This window comes from Madurella fahalii, assembly GCF_045866475.1.
Source record: "Madurella fahalii IFM 68171 DNA, scaffold_4, whole genome shotgun sequence".
Lineage (NCBI taxonomy): Eukaryota > Fungi > Ascomycota > Sordariomycetes > Sordariales > Madurella > Madurella fahalii.
The window spans coordinates 4261926-4281041 of NW_027263974.1; the positions used below are offsets into that span (position 1 = coordinate 4261926).

General features: G+C 56.1%; 5 protein-coding genes across 5 annotated transcripts; 3 read left to right on the plus strand and 2 right to left on the minus strand.

Annotated features, from left to right (window-relative positions):
* Positions 1–576: 576 nt before the first annotated feature.
* On the minus strand, positions 577–6103 carry MFIFM68171_08234 (uncharacterized protein; the record flags this gene model as incomplete). Its single annotated transcript, XM_071063654.1, has 3 exons — positions 577–5102; positions 5295–5875; positions 5937–6103. The coding sequence occupies 3 exons, from the start codon at positions 6101–6103 to the stop codon at positions 577–579; spliced, it is 5274 nt and encodes a 1757-aa protein (XP_070919755.1).
* A 1735-nt stretch (positions 6104–7838) lies between these two features.
* MFIFM68171_08235 (Rhodopsin domain-containing protein) lies at positions 7839–9339 on the plus strand (the record flags this gene model as incomplete). Its single annotated transcript, XM_071063655.1, has 5 exons — positions 7839–8030; positions 8097–8328; positions 8381–8648; positions 8712–8807; positions 8883–9339. 5 exons carry the CDS (start codon positions 7839–7841, stop codon positions 9337–9339), a joined length of 1245 nt encoding a protein of 414 aa, XP_070919756.1.
* Positions 9340–10480: 1141 nt separating this feature from the next.
* On the plus strand, positions 10481–11952 carry MFIFM68171_08236 (Beta-cyclopiazonate dehydrogenase; the record flags this gene model as incomplete). Its single annotated transcript, XM_071063656.1, has 2 exons — positions 10481–10672; positions 10729–11952. 2 exons carry the CDS (start codon positions 10481–10483, stop codon positions 11950–11952), a joined length of 1416 nt encoding a protein of 471 aa, XP_070919757.1.
* Positions 11953–14065: 2113 nt separating this feature from the next.
* MFIFM68171_08237 (uncharacterized protein) lies at positions 14066–15105 on the plus strand (the record flags this gene model as incomplete). The annotated part of the gene is made up of 2 exons (XM_071063657.1): positions 14066–14122; positions 14179–15105. The coding sequence occupies 2 exons, from the start codon at positions 14066–14068 to the stop codon at positions 15103–15105; spliced, it is 984 nt and encodes a 327-aa protein (XP_070919758.1).
* Positions 15106–15713: 608 nt separating this feature from the next.
* Positions 15714–17658, minus strand: PHO89_1 (Na+/Pi symporter; the record flags this gene model as incomplete). Its single annotated transcript, XM_071063658.1, has 4 exons — positions 15714–15916; positions 15974–17116; positions 17181–17507; positions 17586–17658. The coding sequence occupies 4 exons, from the start codon at positions 17656–17658 to the stop codon at positions 15714–15716; spliced, it is 1746 nt and encodes a 581-aa protein (XP_070919759.1).
* Between the last annotated feature and the right edge of the window lie 1458 nt (positions 17659–19116).

A 19116-nucleotide genomic window follows, 5' to 3' on the forward strand; every position in this document is an offset into this window, starting at 1 on the left:
AACTCTCCTCCGTGCAACCAAATAACTTCATTTCGAGAGCACTGCCGTCTTAGCTCCACCTTTTGATGTTTCTATGTTGAATAAGAGAAAAACCATTCGCCTGGGGGAAAACGGCGACGTTTAGGTTGCGGACCAGGGTGGGCGAGGGCAATCAGTGAGGTCCGACGATTTCTGACATCCCCGGTTTCATCGATCCTTAAGCTGCTAGAGAGAGTCCTTGCAGCAATGTGTCGTTGGGTAAACGCGAAGCATAAATCAGATAAAGGCATATCTACCGCGTCTACGTGCATTGAGCTTGCGGATCCACAACGCCCAGGTTTTCTTACAGAGCCTTAGGTATACGAATTCCTATTTCCTTGCGGCATGTTTTCAGAAGCGCTGGGAACAATAATTAGCGGAGAACTTTGGCTTGCGCAGAAATTTGGTATCTAGCGAGACCCAGTATATCGTTACTCCAAGACCGAAAACTCCATGTAGCCGATAGCGCTCAAAGACCATTCCCTCAACCCCTTGTTCTACCTACCTTATATAACCTCTCCTCTCCTACGGTGCGGACTGATCTACTTATAGCCAGCCTCACCTATTCCTCGTTACAACCCCGAACTGATCTATCTCTTCTTGCTCGAGTTGATTAATCGCCCGGTCCAACAACTCCAACATCTCCTCCTGCTTCTCTAATTCTGCCAAGTCCCTGGGTGTCTTGCCCTCCTTGTCCTCTTGCTGGAGCATTGTCTTTAGGCGCCCAGGTGGCCCTGAAAGGTTCACACTCTCGATGATGGCTCTGGCAATCTCCATGTTTCCGTCACTTGCTGCCCTGTGCAGTAGGTTTCGGCCATTTTCGTACACCACGCTTATATCGGCTCCCTGCTTGACGAGCTCCAGGAAGATTTCCGTTTCCCGATATTCCACAGCTAGAGCTAGCGGCGTCCGTCTCATATCATCTTTCTCTTCCAGTAAACGCTTCAAGATATCGTCTCCCGCGCTTCTACCGGACTCGGACGCGGCGGGGGGCGGTAGCTCCACTGTTGTTCCTGTGGATGTAAGCTGTCCTACTTTGAGAAGGGCCTGCACGGCGTTCAGATTTCCGTTAGCGACAGCCATGGAAAGAGCCGTGAAGCTGTAGACGCCGGCCTTTTTCAGAATGCCTTCCGGGGCGAAATGGAGTTTGTTCGCCTTGTCGATCATTGCGACTATGATCTCGGGGTTCCCATACTCGGCTGCCACATGAAACGGGGTCCTGCCGCTATCGTTCGTGGGAGGCCAAGAATCCCGATCCATGTAAGTCATGAGGAGCTCTGCCGCCTCTACCGCGTTGGAAATGGCGGCATTGTGAATCGGCAGAGACCCATCAATATCTCTGGGTTCAACATCCATGCCAAAGGTGTAGAAGGCCTTGATAGCCCTGCAGGAATTCGCGGATGCTGCCCCATGAAGCGCAGTCCCGCCACGGGCATTCCCGGCACCAACATCGATAGACACAGGCGCCCCTTCGGCGGTACGTGCGTGGAGAAGAGCCTCGATGCCTTCATAGGAGTCATAGATGCTGGCCGTGTAGAGCGGCGTTGCTCTGAAGCGGTCCTGGACATTTGGGGGAGCGCCGCGGCTGATCAGCTCATGGATAGACTCCGCGGCGCCGGACATGGCGGCCAAGTGAAGCGGTGTCCGGCCAGCCTTGTCTTGGGCCTCGATATGTGCACCAGCGGCTAACAAGTCTAGAATAAGTGACGCCACATCCGTCATTGCAGCTAGATGTAGAGGTGTGCGGCCCTCGAAGTTGGCTGCCTTCGCATTGCCTCCATGTTCAATGAGCAACTTGACCAATTCTGGACTTCCGCTCGATGCCGCGCAGTGCAAAGGTGTGGAGCCGTCGAGGCCCCGGGCATTGACATCTGCTTTGTGCAAGATCAGGGCTTTCGCTCTCTGTCGAGCTCGTGGTTGGTAGAAAAACCCGTCTACGAACGAGTCCACTCCAGAGGCAGGCTTGAGGATTCGGCAGGCATAGTGTAGCGGGGTCAAGTGATCCAAGTCTCGGGCGTTTGGGTCTGCTCCATTCTTCAAGAGGGATCGGCAAGTTTGAGAGGGAAGGGAGATGGCCGAAGAGAACTCGTCCGACCAGTCCATTAGGTTTAATGGCAGATTGCAACTCTCTTGCACAAATTTCTCTGTTTCGTCGGCGTACCGTCGCAATTCGGCATGAAGCGCCGATAGAAGATCTGGGCCCGGTTCCCAGCCGCCGCGGAAGCCTGTTGGCCGCAAGTCCCGGATAGCGTAATCATCAGCGAGTTCTGATATCTCTTGTCGGCTCAACAATATCGCTCGATTCCCGACGTTGCTTTGCATCGCATGATGAAGCGGTGTACGGTCAAAGACATCTTGAGCACTCTCAAAGGTTCTGTAGGCAAGACGTTCGGAGGGCCACGAGTCTGGAACCTCCAGCCGGGTCCCGATTCCACGTTTGGGGGACTTTGATTCCGTGTCGGGGGAGGCCTCGAAGGGCGCCAAGCCCTGGTGAACCTTGAAAAAGCGGTCCAAGTTGTTCTGTACCCAAGGGTGCTGGGACTTCTGTGCTTGTAATCTCTCTCGAGTGATCTTCATCTCGTCCTTCAGACCGTCCCCCCTGTAGTCGTACCCATCGTCTCGGTAGGAATAAGAGGTCCTCACTTCAGGACCCTTCATCCTTGCGTAAAACCTCATCATGATGGCGACAGACTTGATGTAAATGTGACTTGTTGGTGGAAATGTCATGGCTATATCGAACAGCCATCGGTAGATTGCTCCCGCCTGTGGCCAGATCTGTTCTCTTTCGGGACCGGAAGCATTCTCTTGGACCAAGTCGATCACGGAGTCTAGCCCGGGGAGATTGTTCGTCGCACTCAGGGGAGGGATGAAGCTCAGCCATGTTTCTCGTTCCGTCAAAAGACCCAGCTCCGCTATACTCTGTACGAGTCGTGAAAGATGCTGGTTTCCGAGAGAGAAGTCTTTCCAGGCTTCTGAGCCTGTGGTGTTACCAGCTTGAATAGTTGCTTTCAAATTTCTGCTGATGACCGAGTGTTCGAGGTGACTGGCCAGTGACCAGACAAAAGCTGAGAACAAGTCCTTGGCGTACAGGTTTGCCAAGGGTTCTTGAGACTCCACGATTAAAGGGCAGCAAATTTGCGGCTTCTGCTCCTGTTCGCGCTTGGAGTTCTGGCTCCGTATATCCGCAGCGGAGCGCCATTTCCAGAGTGTTAATTGATCCGCCTTACAATCCGGCTGTTGCTTCCAACCCCTTTTGCATTCTTCGCCGCTCAGGGTGTCTCCTGCATCAAGGAAGGGCGTCATCTTGCTTTCGTTAAAAATGGGCCATCTCTCGCCGCTGCGACCTATTCGTTCCACCCTAACCTTGTGTGGGAAGCTCTGGTCTTCCTCCTCTTCCTGCATTAGGTCCTGTCGTACCTCCGCTGCTAGGATCCCATCAAGGCCATTCGGCACCCACCATTCCAGATCGCGAAGGAGGCCGACCGTTGATGGTCCGAGAATCTGTAGACATCTCTGCTGCTGAATCTGCCCGCCACGTATCCAGCGGTCGTTACCGGAAGGAAATCTAGGATCCTGGTTCCCCTGCCGTCTCTCTTGGACAGAGTAGAGCCACAGTGAAAGTGCCGCATCCAGCGCATCGACAGGCGCTGTCCAACCGCCATTCGAGTACCTGACGCTTAAGGTGATGTTCTCTTTGCCATTGCAATCGCCGTCGTCATTGCCGTTGCCCTGGCTTTTCCTCCACGTGTTCTTGACACTCAGGGTCCAGGTAAAACAGTGACCGTCCTTGACTTGCTTTCCTGAATGAGACATGAAGAAGCCCATAGTTTGCTCAATTGCTTTCGCGACAGCTAGGGACTGTGTTACAGCCGGACCTTGCCACTTGCCTAGCTCGCCTAGGTATCGCCGTAGATCAAGAATACTCTGTGCTCTGGACAACTCAGAAACCTCTCGAAATTTCCGGCCCAGTAGATTTCTTTGTTCGTGGTTTGCTGCCTCCTCGTCGAGAGCCTGCGGTATGTCTTCGGCGTGTCCGGTCTGGATTATCCAAGTAGGATCATCCGTACTATACTTGGTTTGCATTTCAGAATCGCCTTTCCCTTGTGGTAACTTTCCTGAGGGGGAATGACTATGTAGCTCGACGATTTTGGCTAGCCAGGCTTTCAGCTTCTGCCAGCCGGTTGGGTCATTCAGCTTTTCCGGGAGCCAAGGGGCGTTGTCAAGAGCGGTAAGAGACGTGATGAACCATTCCAGTTCAAATCCTGATGAGTGCTTGAGGTCCTGATGTTTCATCCCTTGAGCGATGTGGCGGCTGACTACAGCCCTAAGAATCGTCATGACGATGATGGCGCCAAGTTGGACGATGGTGGCAAGCCAATGCATGCCCCTGAGGCCGATGAATTGGCATATGATACCAATGAGACTTGCGACAGTTCCTATGATTGTCATTCCTTTCAGTTGCCAGTTTGTGGTACTTAACGGCTTCTCTCTTCTGATCGGAGCATCATCGGCCACGGTTGATGTTGACACTGAAAGGCCCCTTATCCGGTCCTTGCGGTCCTTTTGCGTGTCCGGTTCGTGGCCCTGTCGATTGTAATCGCTGTCGATGGTGCGCTTGGAGGTGTAGACGCTGTAGCGTTTCATTCCGGGAAAAACGGCTGCCGACTCAAAATGTTGCTCGCTCACCGTCTTTTGCTTTTGAAGCCAGACGATAGCTACGGCAGCAGTGCATTCGTTGCCCTTCTTGATAACCTCATAGACCACTTCTGTGCTGCTCTTTTCCACGACGTGCGCGCAGATGAGTATCCCCGCCACAAGCATGAGGGTGCCGACGGTCGCCGTTGGCATGGCGTAATCCTCCACGGGCTCGCCGTCCTTTTCGAATCCCAACGTCCCGTGCTCAGTCAGAAAGCCGAAGAAGATTACGACGCCCGCCTGCATGATGATGCCGATGCCTGCGCATACCCAAAGCTGCCAACGCTTATGGTCTGCGCGGCAGTTTAGAGACATGTTCGGGGCAGGATGCGTGGGGTTGCGAACAATCGCCATCTCATCGTCGCCGAGCTCTTGCTCTATCGCTGCGGCTGTGGTGGGAGACGCCTGCTTCGCTCCGCTGCCAGGTACACCCAGTGTCCCGTATGAGAAAACGCTTCTGATCCAGGACCTGGGGCCCTGAGCCGTTCCCGGCCAACTTAGAAGTTTTGAGACGCCACTTGCTTCACATCTGATTGTTAGAGTTGAGCGTCTGGCTAAATAGCCGTCAAGGGAATTCTTACCAATACTCCCACGTGTCCCCGAATCCTGTATCCGAAGGTAATGAAACCGAGATGCGTTGGGATCAGCTTCGTCAGCAATATTCTGGTTAGAGACTGGCTTGGACTCTACGTCTTCGTGTTTAGAATCATCTGTCTCAGTACCGGCGTGCCCAGTTGATTTTGGTTTATCTGACACGGTGGCCTCGTCTATTTCCATGATGCGGACGGACTTGATGGAACCGCATTTGATGGCGTGTTTGCCTTTCTCTGGTCCTTCTTTCTTCACAGCAGTAGGATAAATGCAGATGAATTCGCAAATGTCTGCAGCTCCGGGACACCGGACAACAGCCCGGGTTTTCCCGTTCCAGAGCTCGCAGGCTTCCGACGACGTGGACGACATGACTTCGAGCTCAGCGGCAACAATGTTCTCCCTGGCTCGTCCGATAATTGCCTTGAGCCACGGGGGACCGGCGACGCGGATCGCGCTCACAATGATGGTGATGATGCCCACCGGAGCCATGGCGAGGACAATACAGTCAGCCCAGCCGGTGGACTGGCTCATAAACTGGGTTGTGACCCTCTCGCCGAACAGGGCCAGCAGCCTGTTCATTTGGGTCAGCAACTCCCTGGGTAAGGTACATGGTTTTTGTTGCGGGGACGTGCGGTGCGAGGTCTGATACTAGGTTGTTGCTGAAATCCTCTCCATCCTCCAGCAGGCTTGCCGTTACTGGCCGTGGAAAATTGAGGAGGAGACCGGTGAGACAGATGATGCGGAATGAAATCAAGCCCGACGCCATGCCGTCCAGCATGAGTGCAGCTTGGGCAGTCATTGCTAGCTGTGTACCTGGCCGCCTCGCCGCCTCGCCAAATGGGGCAAAAGAGCACAAGAATCAGGTACTAATTACGAGGTGGTTGTGAGCCGGAGAGGAACCCCGCGCACTGCTCAGCTGGGCGGTTAAGAAGAGAGAGCTGGCAGTTGGGCTCCCATTCTGTCAGAAAAATGCGGTGCCGAACGCTGCATGCATGCGCGGAGCCGTTCGCTTCGGATTTAAGGTAATTACCCTAGTTGGGCACTGTTCTGATTCGTCACTCAGAAAACCGAGGGCCACGTTTTGATGATCGATCGGGATGAGCAGCAACTTGTCTGAGAGCTTAAGAACGCGATAAGTCGCGAAGTTTCTCCCTAATAGCCCAATGAAACGGTTCGTAGGTACCCTCCAAACCCGGGTAGGTCAGAAAGGTACTGGACAAAGGGATAATTATAGGTACTTGCCTTAACAGACGGCCGAGACCCGCTCTTTTCCGTGAACCTGGCCATTGTGACTGACTTCATACTAGACCCTACTTATGAGGAAAACAGAAAAAGTTCTTTTCCCATGCAAATCCACTCTTCACTGTATTAGGTAGGTAGTAGGTGTTAACGTCATGCGTACTCTACTAGTATTATACATACCTTAACAGGAGCTGTACTGCTAGGTAGGATATGAAAAAGGGCCATCCAACAGTGCTAGTGTTATCTGACCTTGTTAACTATTTTTTATTTCGCTGAGGTACAAGGCCGGTTTGTTTGATTGACTCGTTGTGAGGGTCTACGAAGAGTGGGTCGACCGGACAAGCAGTATTGTACAGTACATCCCGCTTAACAGATCGACAGAGTAAGCAGCAAAGATTTTGTGGCTTCCAATGTTGGTACATGCAACGTGTCGTATATTACTTGGCAAATGCACGCGAGCTGCTCTGTTGCAATGTGAGCATGAGTGCATACCTTACAGATCTCTTCAGCTTGGCTCACGTGCTGAAGAATATCGGATTTGGGAAGAATCCGAAGGGGGAAGGAGGGGATGATGAGACTGCAAACGGGGGAGAAAAATAATAAAATAAAATAAATAAAAAAAGACGCAAAATTACCTGATGCGAGAGAGACCTCTTGGTCCTACACAACCTAACCTAGAATGCCCAAGCTTCCGGCGCTAGTGGACAGCAACCTGCAGCCGGGGAAGCATTGAACCTCGCTTCGTGGGGGAACATTCGATGGCAGGCAGATGAAAAATCGGGGTGGGCTGTGCCTCTTCCCGGCGTCAGGAACCCCTGCAAGGCACGAGCCTAGTCTGCTTCTCGCTTAGCGTGCGGGCGACCCGATCCTACGAGCTCTTTGCGTCTTTCTTGGTGCTCAGCGCATTCGCCATCGGGAACCGCGACCACGGGGCGATGAAGCGACGAAGCCGCAGAGTCGCACTGCGGCATCTCGGATCCAAGAGAATTATGTGGGTGTTGCGGCTTGATCTGGGGGAAATTGGGGACCGCATTCGCGATCCTGGTTCCTGTCCCCTAGGCTTGAAACCGACATGCGCGTCTCTGGCGAGGTTACCGTGAGGGTGGGATAAGAGGAAGGCCGCTGCCCTCCTTCGCCTTTGGTCACGCCCCTCCCTGCCCTGTTTTGCAAATCCTCTTCCTCCCCTGAGGCCGGATCTATGCGGGGCCTGGGGCCGACTCGATTCCTCGCCGATCAATTCCACCAGCTGGGATCTGTCTGCCGCTGACGGCCAGATCGACGGGAGATCCGCCATGTCATCGTCGGGCGCGCCGGCGCCCAAGATAGACCCCGCCCGGGCAGCTGAGAGCAACACGGCCCTGCTCCTCTCCGTCTTGACCGTATTCCACGTCATCGCCCTCACATTCGTGGCACTTCGAGTCTACGCGAGGGCCTTCGTCATCAGGACGTTCGGGAAGGATGACGTTTTTATGGTCTTGTCTGCGGTATGCCTTCCATCGCTGCTAAGCCTCGGACGACGGCCCTGCTGACCCTTACCGAAACAACGACAGCTATGTGCAATGGGAGGATGGGCCGTGTTCATTTTCCAGTCGTTCTACGGCCTAGGCAAGCACCAGGAGACCATCTCCCAGGAGGACATGGTTATATTCCAGCATGCTGGCTTCTGGCAATCCGTCATCTCGGCCACATGCGCCCTGTGCTTTCTCAAGATGTCGATTGGCTTCAACCTCCTGCGGCTGAGCACGAGCAAGTGGTACAGCTGGTGCCTCTGGGTGACGATAGGTATGTTTTTTCCTCGGTATATTTGCGCAGTCCGAGCCCGGGAACCTGACAGCGCGGGTAGTGTTTGTCATTTGCTACTCATTCATGGGCGCAATGACTTTCTTTCTCCACTGTTCGCCGATGGAGGGTCACTGGAATCCGGCACTCAGGCCAAACTGCTACAGCATCCAGCTGTTTGTCACGTTTGCTCTGATCAACACGTCGTTCAACATCACCACCGATGTTCTGTTTGCCAGCTTCCCAATTCCCGTCATCTGGTCCCTGCAGATGAAGCGGAAATTAAGGTTGTACCTGATTGGAATCCTGAGTCTTGGATACTTGTAAGTTTTGGTAGTCGTCTTCCTCATCAAGCGTGCGCAAGCTGACTCGGCGTGTTCTTGCAGCGCCGTGGCGATGGGCATCGTCAAGGCCGTCTTCCAGATCGCCTTTGCCAGGGAACCTGACAAGACGTTCAACCAAAGCATCCAATTTTGGGGATTGTAAGTGGATGGCCCGTTCCGCGTGCTTTGCTCCCTGATTGTAAACTCACGCGTTTCCTCTTCCTCCAACCTCAGCCTCCAACTAAACATTGGCATTATTGCCGCTTGCGCAACTTCCCTACGACCGCTTGTCAACCGTATTCTCAAGCTTTCGACAGCCGATGCCTACAACACGCCCAGCAAGTACGGATACGGCAGCCGCTCGCGGGGCACACGCGGCGGGCGGCGTGGTACAGGACTTGGTGATATTGCCGGGTCACGGCTGGCACGTCTAACGGACACGGAAAATGCGTACGAGATGCAGAGCGAAATAGGAGGGCCCGGGAGGCTGGGGAGAGATCGGGACCTGGCCAACGCAAAGGGCGAGACAATCAGCACGGCGACGAGCTTCTATAAACACGGGTCGGCAGATGGATCGGGGAGCGAAGAAATGATTCTCCACAGTTCACCGGTGCCACCACACGCAATCACGACGGATGAGGCTGGGGCGGGCATTTTGCGGACGACCGAGGTACGGGTCACGGTGAAATAACATAATCGTTACATATTAGGCAGAGAGTACCATTGGGCTAGCGAGAAAAAAGCGAAACAAAGTCAATGGCATCGTCAATGCATCCGGGCTTCGTGTGACAGGGGAGAAGGGACCAGAGTTTGCCCCCAAGTCTGCCGGCAGGGATTCGACCGTGCTATATCTCACAGCTGCCTACCTTAATCCCGCACCCTCTCCCCGCCGTCGCGGAATACCTACACTACCTGACCTACTTGGCGGCTCTGTCTCATATGATTTGCTCGGCAGGCCAGTGGAGCCCGGATTTCGGATGACGAGCCCGGTTCCCGCGTTGCTGTGATGAAACAAGGAAACGGCGCACGGCCGATCCGACCATTTGGATTCCATCTGCATGTTAGCAAATAATTAATTACTCGTTAAGTAATGCGGCTTCCGGGCATGCAGGGTCCTAGGCGATCATCACCCGGGGAAACATCTCGCAAGGCAATTCCTACCTCGACTTCGACCCTATCGCACACGGCAGTCAGCGACGGCGGACCGCTTGTTGAAGAGGCGCCCCGAGGGGGTGGAGGAGGGCGAATTCGAAACCTGGAGAGGCGAATCAATCCAGAACGTTACCCTTGGGTGGGGCCGCATCCTTCCGGGGCCGGGGAGATCCAGGGCGGGAACCATCGCCGAGCCGCTAATTTTCCCTTTTGGTTCTCGCTCCCAGTGTGTGCTTTGCCTCGCTGCAGCACCTGGTCTTTTAGGCTCTTAGCCGGCTGCCATGCGGACGGTGGATTCCCCAGTCGAGACGCCCCCCTTCCGCAGGATTGCCAATAGCCAGAACGCTGTAAATTGGCAGGACAAGACGACCATGCCTCTCTCGAGCCTCGGCAGATGTTTTCTCGCCCCCAGACGGTCGCTAGCGGCCCACGAGCGGAGAATGTGGGTGGCATGGGAGGTGCGAGGGCCGCAGCCAACCAACCCCCCCTTTCCACCCGCCCGTCGGGAACTTTCCCACGTGGCTGGGCCCTCAATAAGACTGCGTCGTCTCCTTCTGCCGCCGGCGATCTCCTGCAATCGTACCTCACCGAACCACCAGTTGACTCTGGCAGTTGGTTGACTGCGTCCACTCCTTTTCGAGTTTCCCGTCGTAATCAGTAATTCCTGGTCGTTGGTCAACATGAGCCCCGCGCTGAGAGTCGCCGGCGGGTTTCTGGCCGCCGCCTCACTGGTCGCTGGCTCCTGGTTCCCGGACGTCATTACCAGAGATGTGGCCATCATTGGCGGCGGCGCCAGCGGCGCATACGCCGCCGTCCGATTGAAGGAGGACTATGGCCAGAGGATCGTCCTCATTGAGAAGGCCGGTCGCTTGGTATCTAGCAACTCGTCAACTGCTTCCCCGTTCCCATGCTAATGCCGACACCACAGGGCGGACACGTCTCGACATATGACGACCCGGTCACAGGTCAGCCTTTTGATTTTGGCGTCCAGACCTTCAACGACTACGGTCCGGCGCGCGCCTTCTTCGAGCGCATGGGCGTCCCCGTCGGCGCCGGCGCGCGGACCCCTCTGGTCTCCCAGTATGCCGATTTCTCCACTGGCCTGGCCGTCAACTTCACCCCGCCGGCCAACGCGGACCGCACCGCTGCCCTGCAGCGTTTCCTGGACGCGACCGCCGCGTACGAGGACCTCTTCCTCCCAGGCTACTGGAACTTCCCCTCGGGGAACCAAATTCCCGAGGATCTTCTCCTCCCCTTTGGCCAGTTTGTCGAGAAGTACGACCTCCACGCCGCCGTCAACCAGGTCTTCCAGGTCACGGGCATGGGCGTCGGCGACATGATGAACTCGCTGACCCTCTACGTCCTGGGCGCCTTCGGCCCGCCCATGATCCGGTCCTTCCTCGGGCAGGCTGCCTCCTTCACGCCCACGTCGCGGCGCAACATCCAGCTGTACGAAGCGATCCAGGCCCGGCTGGGCAAGGACGTCCTCTACAACAGTCAGGTGGTGCAGAGCCTGCGTACCAGCATCGGCCACACCTTCTGGGTCAAGGACGCGAGCGGCAAGAGCACCATCGTGCTGGCGCGCCGAGTGCTGATGGCCATTGAGCCGACGCCGGCCAACATGGCGCCGTTCGGGCTGGACGCCGCCGAGCAGGCCGTCTTCGCCAAGTTCCAGTACTCGACCGTGCACGCCGGCATCGTCAGCCACCCCTCGCTCCCCGTCAACGGCAGCGTCGTCAACACCCCCGCCGCCGCCTCCCCCGCCAACTACGTCGCGCTGCCCCAGCCCGACTTCAACGTGCGCTTCGACTACATGAGCTCCGGCTCCGACCTCTTCCGCGTGCTGGCCGTGGGCGACGAGGCCTTCACCAAGCAGAAGGCGCAGGCTCTGGTAAAAGCCAACTTTGCTAAGCTGGTCGACGCCGGGACGCTCCCCGCCGCCGCCGGCGAGCTGGAGATCCGCGCCTGGGCCGACCATGGCGCCATGCACATGCATGTCCCCGCGAAGGAGCTCAAGGCCGGCTTCATCCAGAAGCTGTATGCGCTACAGGGACGGAGGAGCACGTGGTGGACCGGCGGCGCGTTTTCGGTGCAGTTCCAGGCGATCCTGTGGGCGTTTGATGACATCTTGTTACCTAAGATGATGGCGTAGGTAGTGAGGGGAGCGACGGGGGAGGGTGCGGCTGTAATCTATTTTGGGTTGGATAGACACCGGTTGTAGTAGTACGTAATATGCAACGAGCCACCTAAGCGGGTTGGGAAGTTGGGCGTTTATCTTGAGATGCAATGAGAGCAAAGGCAAAATTGCCACAGATCCTCCTCGGGCAAAAGGCCAGACCAAATTCTCAAAGGTACTAGCCTGAAACGCGACACCCACTGCCACCACGACGGCCATTGAAAAGTTTGCTATACGTTTCAGCTTGATATTACATGTTCGGAATGGAAGGTGGTGTGCGACAGAAGAGGAGAATGACGCCGCTCGGCACAACAAAGAAATCAAGCAAATCCTGAGATAGTCGGCTAGGCGGGACTGCCGATAGCATATAGAGATCCTGGGAAACTTACCCCTCGACCAGTCACGTCTGGGTCGGTCTCAAGGCCACCAGGCAACACACTGTCAAATTTGATCTCATCTGCTGATGATCCATTGCATACATGTCGGCAAGATACACCCAGGTCTGATCGATTACAGCTGCCTTTTTGCCTCGAGAGTAGTCATATTAGCGCCCATTTTGGGAGGCGCCAATCAGAGGAGAAAGGAAACTAGTAATGTGAAGATGTAAACTGAATGAAGCGAAGAGCGCGAGCAAAATTGTCGACAAAATCCAGGGTGGGCTCTTAGGCTACATATGTCGTGAAGTCAAGGGACATGTTGTTAGGAGCCTCGAGCGTGTCTTGAACCAAAGGCCAGGTGAAGGCTCGAATAGTTACGACCGATTAAGAAAATAGATAAGTGTCAACTCCGCTCCTATAGACACGGTGCGGTAGGAGTTAGACGAGTTTGTGCATAGACGAATAGGCTTTGTCCAGAGCGTATGCATGTGTAGTTGTATCACAGCGCCTAGCTATTTCGCTCTTCCCAGCTGCAGGCGACTCTCGCAGCTGAACATCTAGCAGAGCATCCAGCAAACGGCTTCTGGCTAACCTTCGACTGTTATTGGCAAGTCAATGGCCGGCGACACAGAGCTTTGTGATCTGTCGTCACCCCACAGAGCCCCTGAAGCCAAAATCTATTGTCCTCCACCACCATCCTACTTCCCCACTTACACGCTGAAGTCTGACTGCAAGTGCAGAATTGCGTTTCATGTGAGTAGAGTACACGAACCTGTTCAAAGGGTCTCACGCCTCCCATCTAAGAATATCTTCAAACTCTTTGACACCTGACCGTTATCAGGAACCCGGCATTTGTGTTTGGCTGTATAGATGCGCACGCAGCAGTGCCAAACAGTTCGTCGGAAACAGACAACTATTTGCTCCGATACGTTTACCTCTTTCCTCCCACCAAGTATCAACCTTGCTGAATAGTGATAATCGCGAACGATATACACGACTTGGTGGCTTTCACGTTGTTGTTGCGTGAGTCATGGAATATATGGTGACACACATCCAAGCATAAACACAAGTTCACGTTTTCTCCTATCATCAAAGGGCTGAAGTCCGGGAATTCTAAGAAAAATGTCAGTCAAGACTTGGGCTAAATGTTTCAATCTTTCGCAAATACCTTGGAAAGGTGAGAAAGCATGTGTCACGCTCTGCTCCGGCCTGGGAGGGAACTCTGGGAGCGAACTTGCGTGGTTCCTACCATAAGAAGCGTGGTAAGCCCAAGGTTCCGCGGTATTCTGAGCCAACAAAGATAACTTACGAAACTCACCCGCCTGATACGCGTCGTGACCGTCGCCATACGGCATCAAAGATGGGCCAACGGACCCGCCATGAAAAGGTCACACGCAAACCCGCAGACACGTCAACACAAAACCTTTGCTCCTGCGACTGCGGCACAAACAACAATACCATCAACAACCATAGCATTATTGGCAAGCTACGTGGCCGACAACATGGACAATCATCGTGTGAGTATGCCTAAGATGGACGACACTCGTAAGATGGATTTGGAGTGAGTCGCTGAGTATTATTTGAAGGCTGCCACTCGGCCGACTAGAAAACCTGGCCATCGCTCCGCCTTTCCTCAGTACGGAGAGTCAAATCAGACCCCACAGGTAAGCCACCAGAGCCAGCCTACCGGGGCGACAGCCAACTCCGCAAGCATGGGAGCCGAAAACGAGAATATGAGCGGCGCGAATTGCCCCTCCGCGTGCGTGACGGTCCGACGATCGACCCGTCATATCTGGTTCCACATCAAGCTAACGGCTTGCCTCAGCAGGGCGGCAGCGGCAGCGGCAGCGGCGGCAGTGGTGGGGGTGGAGGAGGAGGAGGAGGAGGAGGCCAACACCAAGTTCCCACCCAACTCTACTTCCCCTACCAACAGCCGCCTCCATACCTCGACTCCATCCCGGGTATCGACACCAGCAAGACGCCGCTCAACCTGATCTCGGAGCCGGCCTATTACAACCCGGCGCCGATGGTCCAGAGCACCGCGACGCTGCACGAGCTCAACCTCGCCAAGGAGTGCTCCGACCTGCACGACAAGATGACCGCGTCGACCGACGCGGCGGGGACGATGCACATCGCCAAGGCCGACCTGGACCGCTTCCTGGAGCTGTTCCGGCAGCTGTCCATCCCGAAGCGCTTCCACTACCAGTTCCGCCAGCCGCCCGGCCTCGGCAACGGGCCCGAGGACGGCATCACGGCCTCGCAGGCCAGCGACCTGTTCCACCAGGGCTACCGCGCGGCGTACGCGAACGCGTTCGAGCTGGGGCGGCGGTCGGCGGGGTCGGTGGCGTACAAGATGCACGCGGGGGCGCTGGCGGCGCTGGGGGACCGCGTGTCGGACCTGCGTCTCGCCCTCGACCTCGGCGGGCTGCCGCCGAGGGCGGCGGCGGCGGTGACGGCCGAGCTGGCCGAGCTGGACGCCGCCGTGCAGGGCCTGCTCGCCCAGGCGCGCGTCGCGGCTGCCACCGAGGGGCTCAGCTTCGACGACATGTTCCAGATGGCCGTGAACGGCAAGTACGCCGAGTACCTCGGCCTGGCCGGGGCGGATCCCACCGTGGAGGGCTGGGACAGCAGCGCGGCTGCTATTGTTGCTTCCGAGGTCGCCACTCGTCTTGATGCGGATGGTACTGGTCAGGGTGGCGGAGGTGATATGATGGAGGGTGGATGGCAGACGGGAATGGATACGGGAATTTAGATAGGATGAGTTTGGTAATGATAGCGCGCGGGGTGTCGGAATGTAAGCGGGAAAAATGAAAATAGCAAAGCGATGAAAGACCATGGCACTTTCAAGGTGGCATGGATTGAAGTGAAGAATGATCAATAGGGGGGCCGCTTTGTTAACTTGGTCTTTATATACGCGGTCGGTAGCATGGCGTTGGGTTGGGTCCGGCGTGGGATGGCGCTCTAGCGATGGCTGCGGACTGCGAGGACCCGATGCTGATATCCCTTGTCTAGAGTATCTGTCTGCCCGGTCATACTTTCACAGTATCCATGATATCTTCTCTCCTCTACCGTTCTCGTGTTACTGAAGGGCTAATGATAGTGATTGGATTTGGCCGTTTCGGGTGCGTAGATTAGTTGGAGTCGGACGAGGCCCCAGCGACAAACGACCATGTCAGAAGTAATAGAAAATTTGTCAATCTCGTCTGCAACTGGCAACTTTGTATCGACATTTATGCTATCGCACCTCCAGGGTATTCAATAGTGCAAACCACACATCCAGCTCACCGTCCGCTCCACGCTCATGCAAAATTATAAGAATATCTTAAAGAAGTAGTTACCAGAGAACGCCCACGTTATCCTCTAACCCTGGTAGCCCCATCGAGGAGCGTTGATGATAATGCCCATCAAGCAGCCCGAGATGATGCCCGTGACAGGCAGAGTAATGATCCAACCGGCGTAAATCCATGCGACCATGCGCCAGTTGATTGTGCGCCAGGTGCCCGAGCAGAGACCGACGCCGACGGTGGCGCCAGTGATGCACTGCGTAGTGGAAACTGGGAGCTCTGCGGAAACTAGTTAGCGTTCTGCGCTGGGAGCCTGAAGAAGCGGGCAAGACCTACTCAACCGGGTGGCCATGATCACGGTGATAGCAGAGCCGAGCTCCATGGAGAAGCCGCGTGAAGGCGACTGCAGGGTAAGGCGGTTACCCAAGTTCCTCATGATGTTATAGCCGTACGTCCAAACGCCGATGACCAGGCAGGCACCTCCGAAGACCAGGATCCATACAGGGACTTCGGACTTGCCCTTCTCGGGGAGTCTGCCATCGTTCCAGACCTGGAAGACGGTGGCGTAGGGACCGATGGCGTTGGCAATGTCGTTGGCGCCGTGGGTGAAGGAAGCCGTCGCAGCAGTCATGACTTGGAGAAAGCTGTACATGTACTCGGCCTTGTTGTCGTAGTGGGCGGCGTGGGCATGCACCTCGTCGAGATTGCGGGCAAGGGCGCTCTTGTTGTCTTGAGACTTCACCACGTCCTGGTCGATGCCGCGCAGCAACGCCCACTTGAAGTACCAGAAGAGCACCGGGCTGCTGTACCACACACCCTCAGGCTTGGGCCCGACGAGCTTCTTACGGCCCTGGCTGACCTGGGTCGTAGCGGCTTGTTCGCCGGAGGCGGCATCAGAGTTCTCGACATTGGCCATCTTCTCGGTGCCGTCGACGGCACTGACTCCCTCCACATCGCCACGCTCGGCAGCCTTGCGAGCCTCAAGCTGCTCCTTGGTGAGACGGCCCTCGTAATAATTCTTGACGGTCTCGACATGGTCGGGCTGCGGAGGAGGCGGCGGCCGGCGGAGCAGAAGAAGACCCAGCGGGATATGCCACCAGCGGAGCTGCCAGTCGTCGCAGAGGACCACACGATAGAGCCACGGCATGAGCGTAACGCACATGAAAAGAGCCCAGGCGGCACCGACGCCAATGATGGTGCCGACGATTTCAGGATCAGTCAGTGTGACCTCGTAACCGCCGCCCTTCCACAGCAGCAACATGGTGAGCAGCGAGGCTGTGAGGCCGAAGTAGAATGGGACGTAGAAGAAGGCCTTCATGACGGGGTTTTGGCGCAGCATCACGCCATACTTGGTGATGAGGAAGATGATAGCACCGAAGCAAGCGGACAGGCCGGGTGCGATGATCCAAGCAAGGAAGACCTGGACGACACCGGAGCTGATGACGGCGGTTCCGGTTCCTTCGGCGACCCATGTCACACCTGCACGCCGTCCTCTGTTAGCGCGAGACAAAATTCCGGAGGCGGGGGGTTCGGTCAGCCTTACCGCTGGCACCAACGGAAGCAACACCCATGCCGATGACGCCGCCCATGATGGAATGCGTAGTCGAAACAGGCATACCGACGCGTGTGGCGAAGGTCAGGTACAGGGACGAGGCGACGACGGCGCACACCATCCCGAGCATGAGAAGGCCAGGGTCGTTTTCGAAGAGCGAAGTGTCGACCACCTTGGTGCGAATAGTGTCGGCGACGCGGGCACCGACACCGACGGAACCGGCAAACTCCATGATGGATGCGAGAACCATGGCCTGAAGGTAGGTCACTGACTGTGAGGCGACGGATGTCGCCCACGAGTTGGCCACATCGTTGGCACCTGTTGCACGCAAAGCTCGTTAGCCGTCTGTACCTGCGGACAGAACAGTTAAAAAGTCCGCCAAAAGGTGCTGCTCACCAATATTCCACGCATCGAGCGCGGCAAAGATGGTGCCAATGGCAAAGAGATAGTCGAACTGGTGGAGAGGCATCTCGACGGCAGTGCCCTGGCGTCTCCCTGTCGCGTGCTCGGGTGAAGCTGCAACTTGGACGGGATGAGTTGATCGACCTGGCAGGGAGGGACTTGCAGATGCAGGCCGACCGTCTTGTATTTAACCAGTCGAGAGGGCTGGGGAGGCGCTTTTTATTTTATTGTATTTTATTGCATTTTTATTCCTAGTTTTTATTTTTGGGGGACGAAAGGACCAGGCACACACGTGGGTGCTGAGGTGCCCACTGCACCCTCGGTTGCGGAGAGGGTTTAGGGTGCCCCTCCTGCTGCGACGACGGGAGCCACCTGCCCCGGCAGGGCAAAGGCTGACCGGAGGAGACAGGCGATGGACTAGGCCAGGGCAGCAGTCGCCATCCTTTCGGGAAATGTTGGTGTCAATGGGATGGCCCAATCCCGCAGGCGGGTGCTGGGTCCAGGAGCCGAAGGCGTTCTTGGCGATCAGCTTGCGACGAGGGTGTCTGTTCTCGCCAGCCTCTCAGAATTTCGTCTCCAAAACGTGCCCCGGGGTTGCCACCAGCGCGGGACATCCACCCTCGGTCAAGATAAGCGGAAAAGCCTAAGCGTTTGCGCCATGAAAGGCATGGTTCCGGTTCCATTTGCTTGCATCCATTACTTCCAACGCACACACCCCCGGCCATCTGAGGGTGGGGGGCTGCGACTAGAACTAACTGCCACAGCTCATGCTGCAGCTGAGTACTTTACTTCGCATAGTAGACCGGCAGGAAATATGACCCCAAGCGCAAGCTGAAGCTGGCTTGAGTGCCAGTTGACCCTGTTTCTGCTTCCTCTCACCGAGCAGATGGTGCCCACTGCGAAGATTGCCACGCCTGGCGCTCCAGATTTTCACATTCTCCCGCGTTCCGCGCAGTGGCGAGCACGGACTCGCCGCTAACCAACGAACCTGACCCAGACCATCGGGGCCGGCATCGGCACCTACTGGGCCGAATGTCGAGCTAAGGATTACATTAACAAAGACGCTCCTTCGAGCCTGCAGAGGCTGCAGCTGCCAACAGCCCATCACGCACCCACCGTTGGGGCGGCCCTCGAAAAGCCTCCCCTGGCGGGCCGGCAGAGGCTTATGGGGACGACCAACGCTCGCCAGAGGTACCGCATGTACCCCATGTCAATATATAGACCGGGTTCCCTCCTGCAACAGTGGAAGCCGCTCAAACGGGATTTCAAGGGTCGAAGCATCCACATTTGACGTTGCCGTCCACAAGGAGAGGTTGCGAGGTCGGTTGGTTGTCATGCACGCCAAGAGCGGAATCTCGACTTGGCAAGGCACAGGGTTCTCGAGGGGCTCAAAACCGGCCAATCACCGGACACAGATCCGCAACGTGCACCATCCACTCGCTCTCCATCAACCGGGGCAAACGTGGGGTTCTACTGCAGAGTTGACTCGTTGGCAACCCCGCCGAACAGGCCACCGATAGAACAA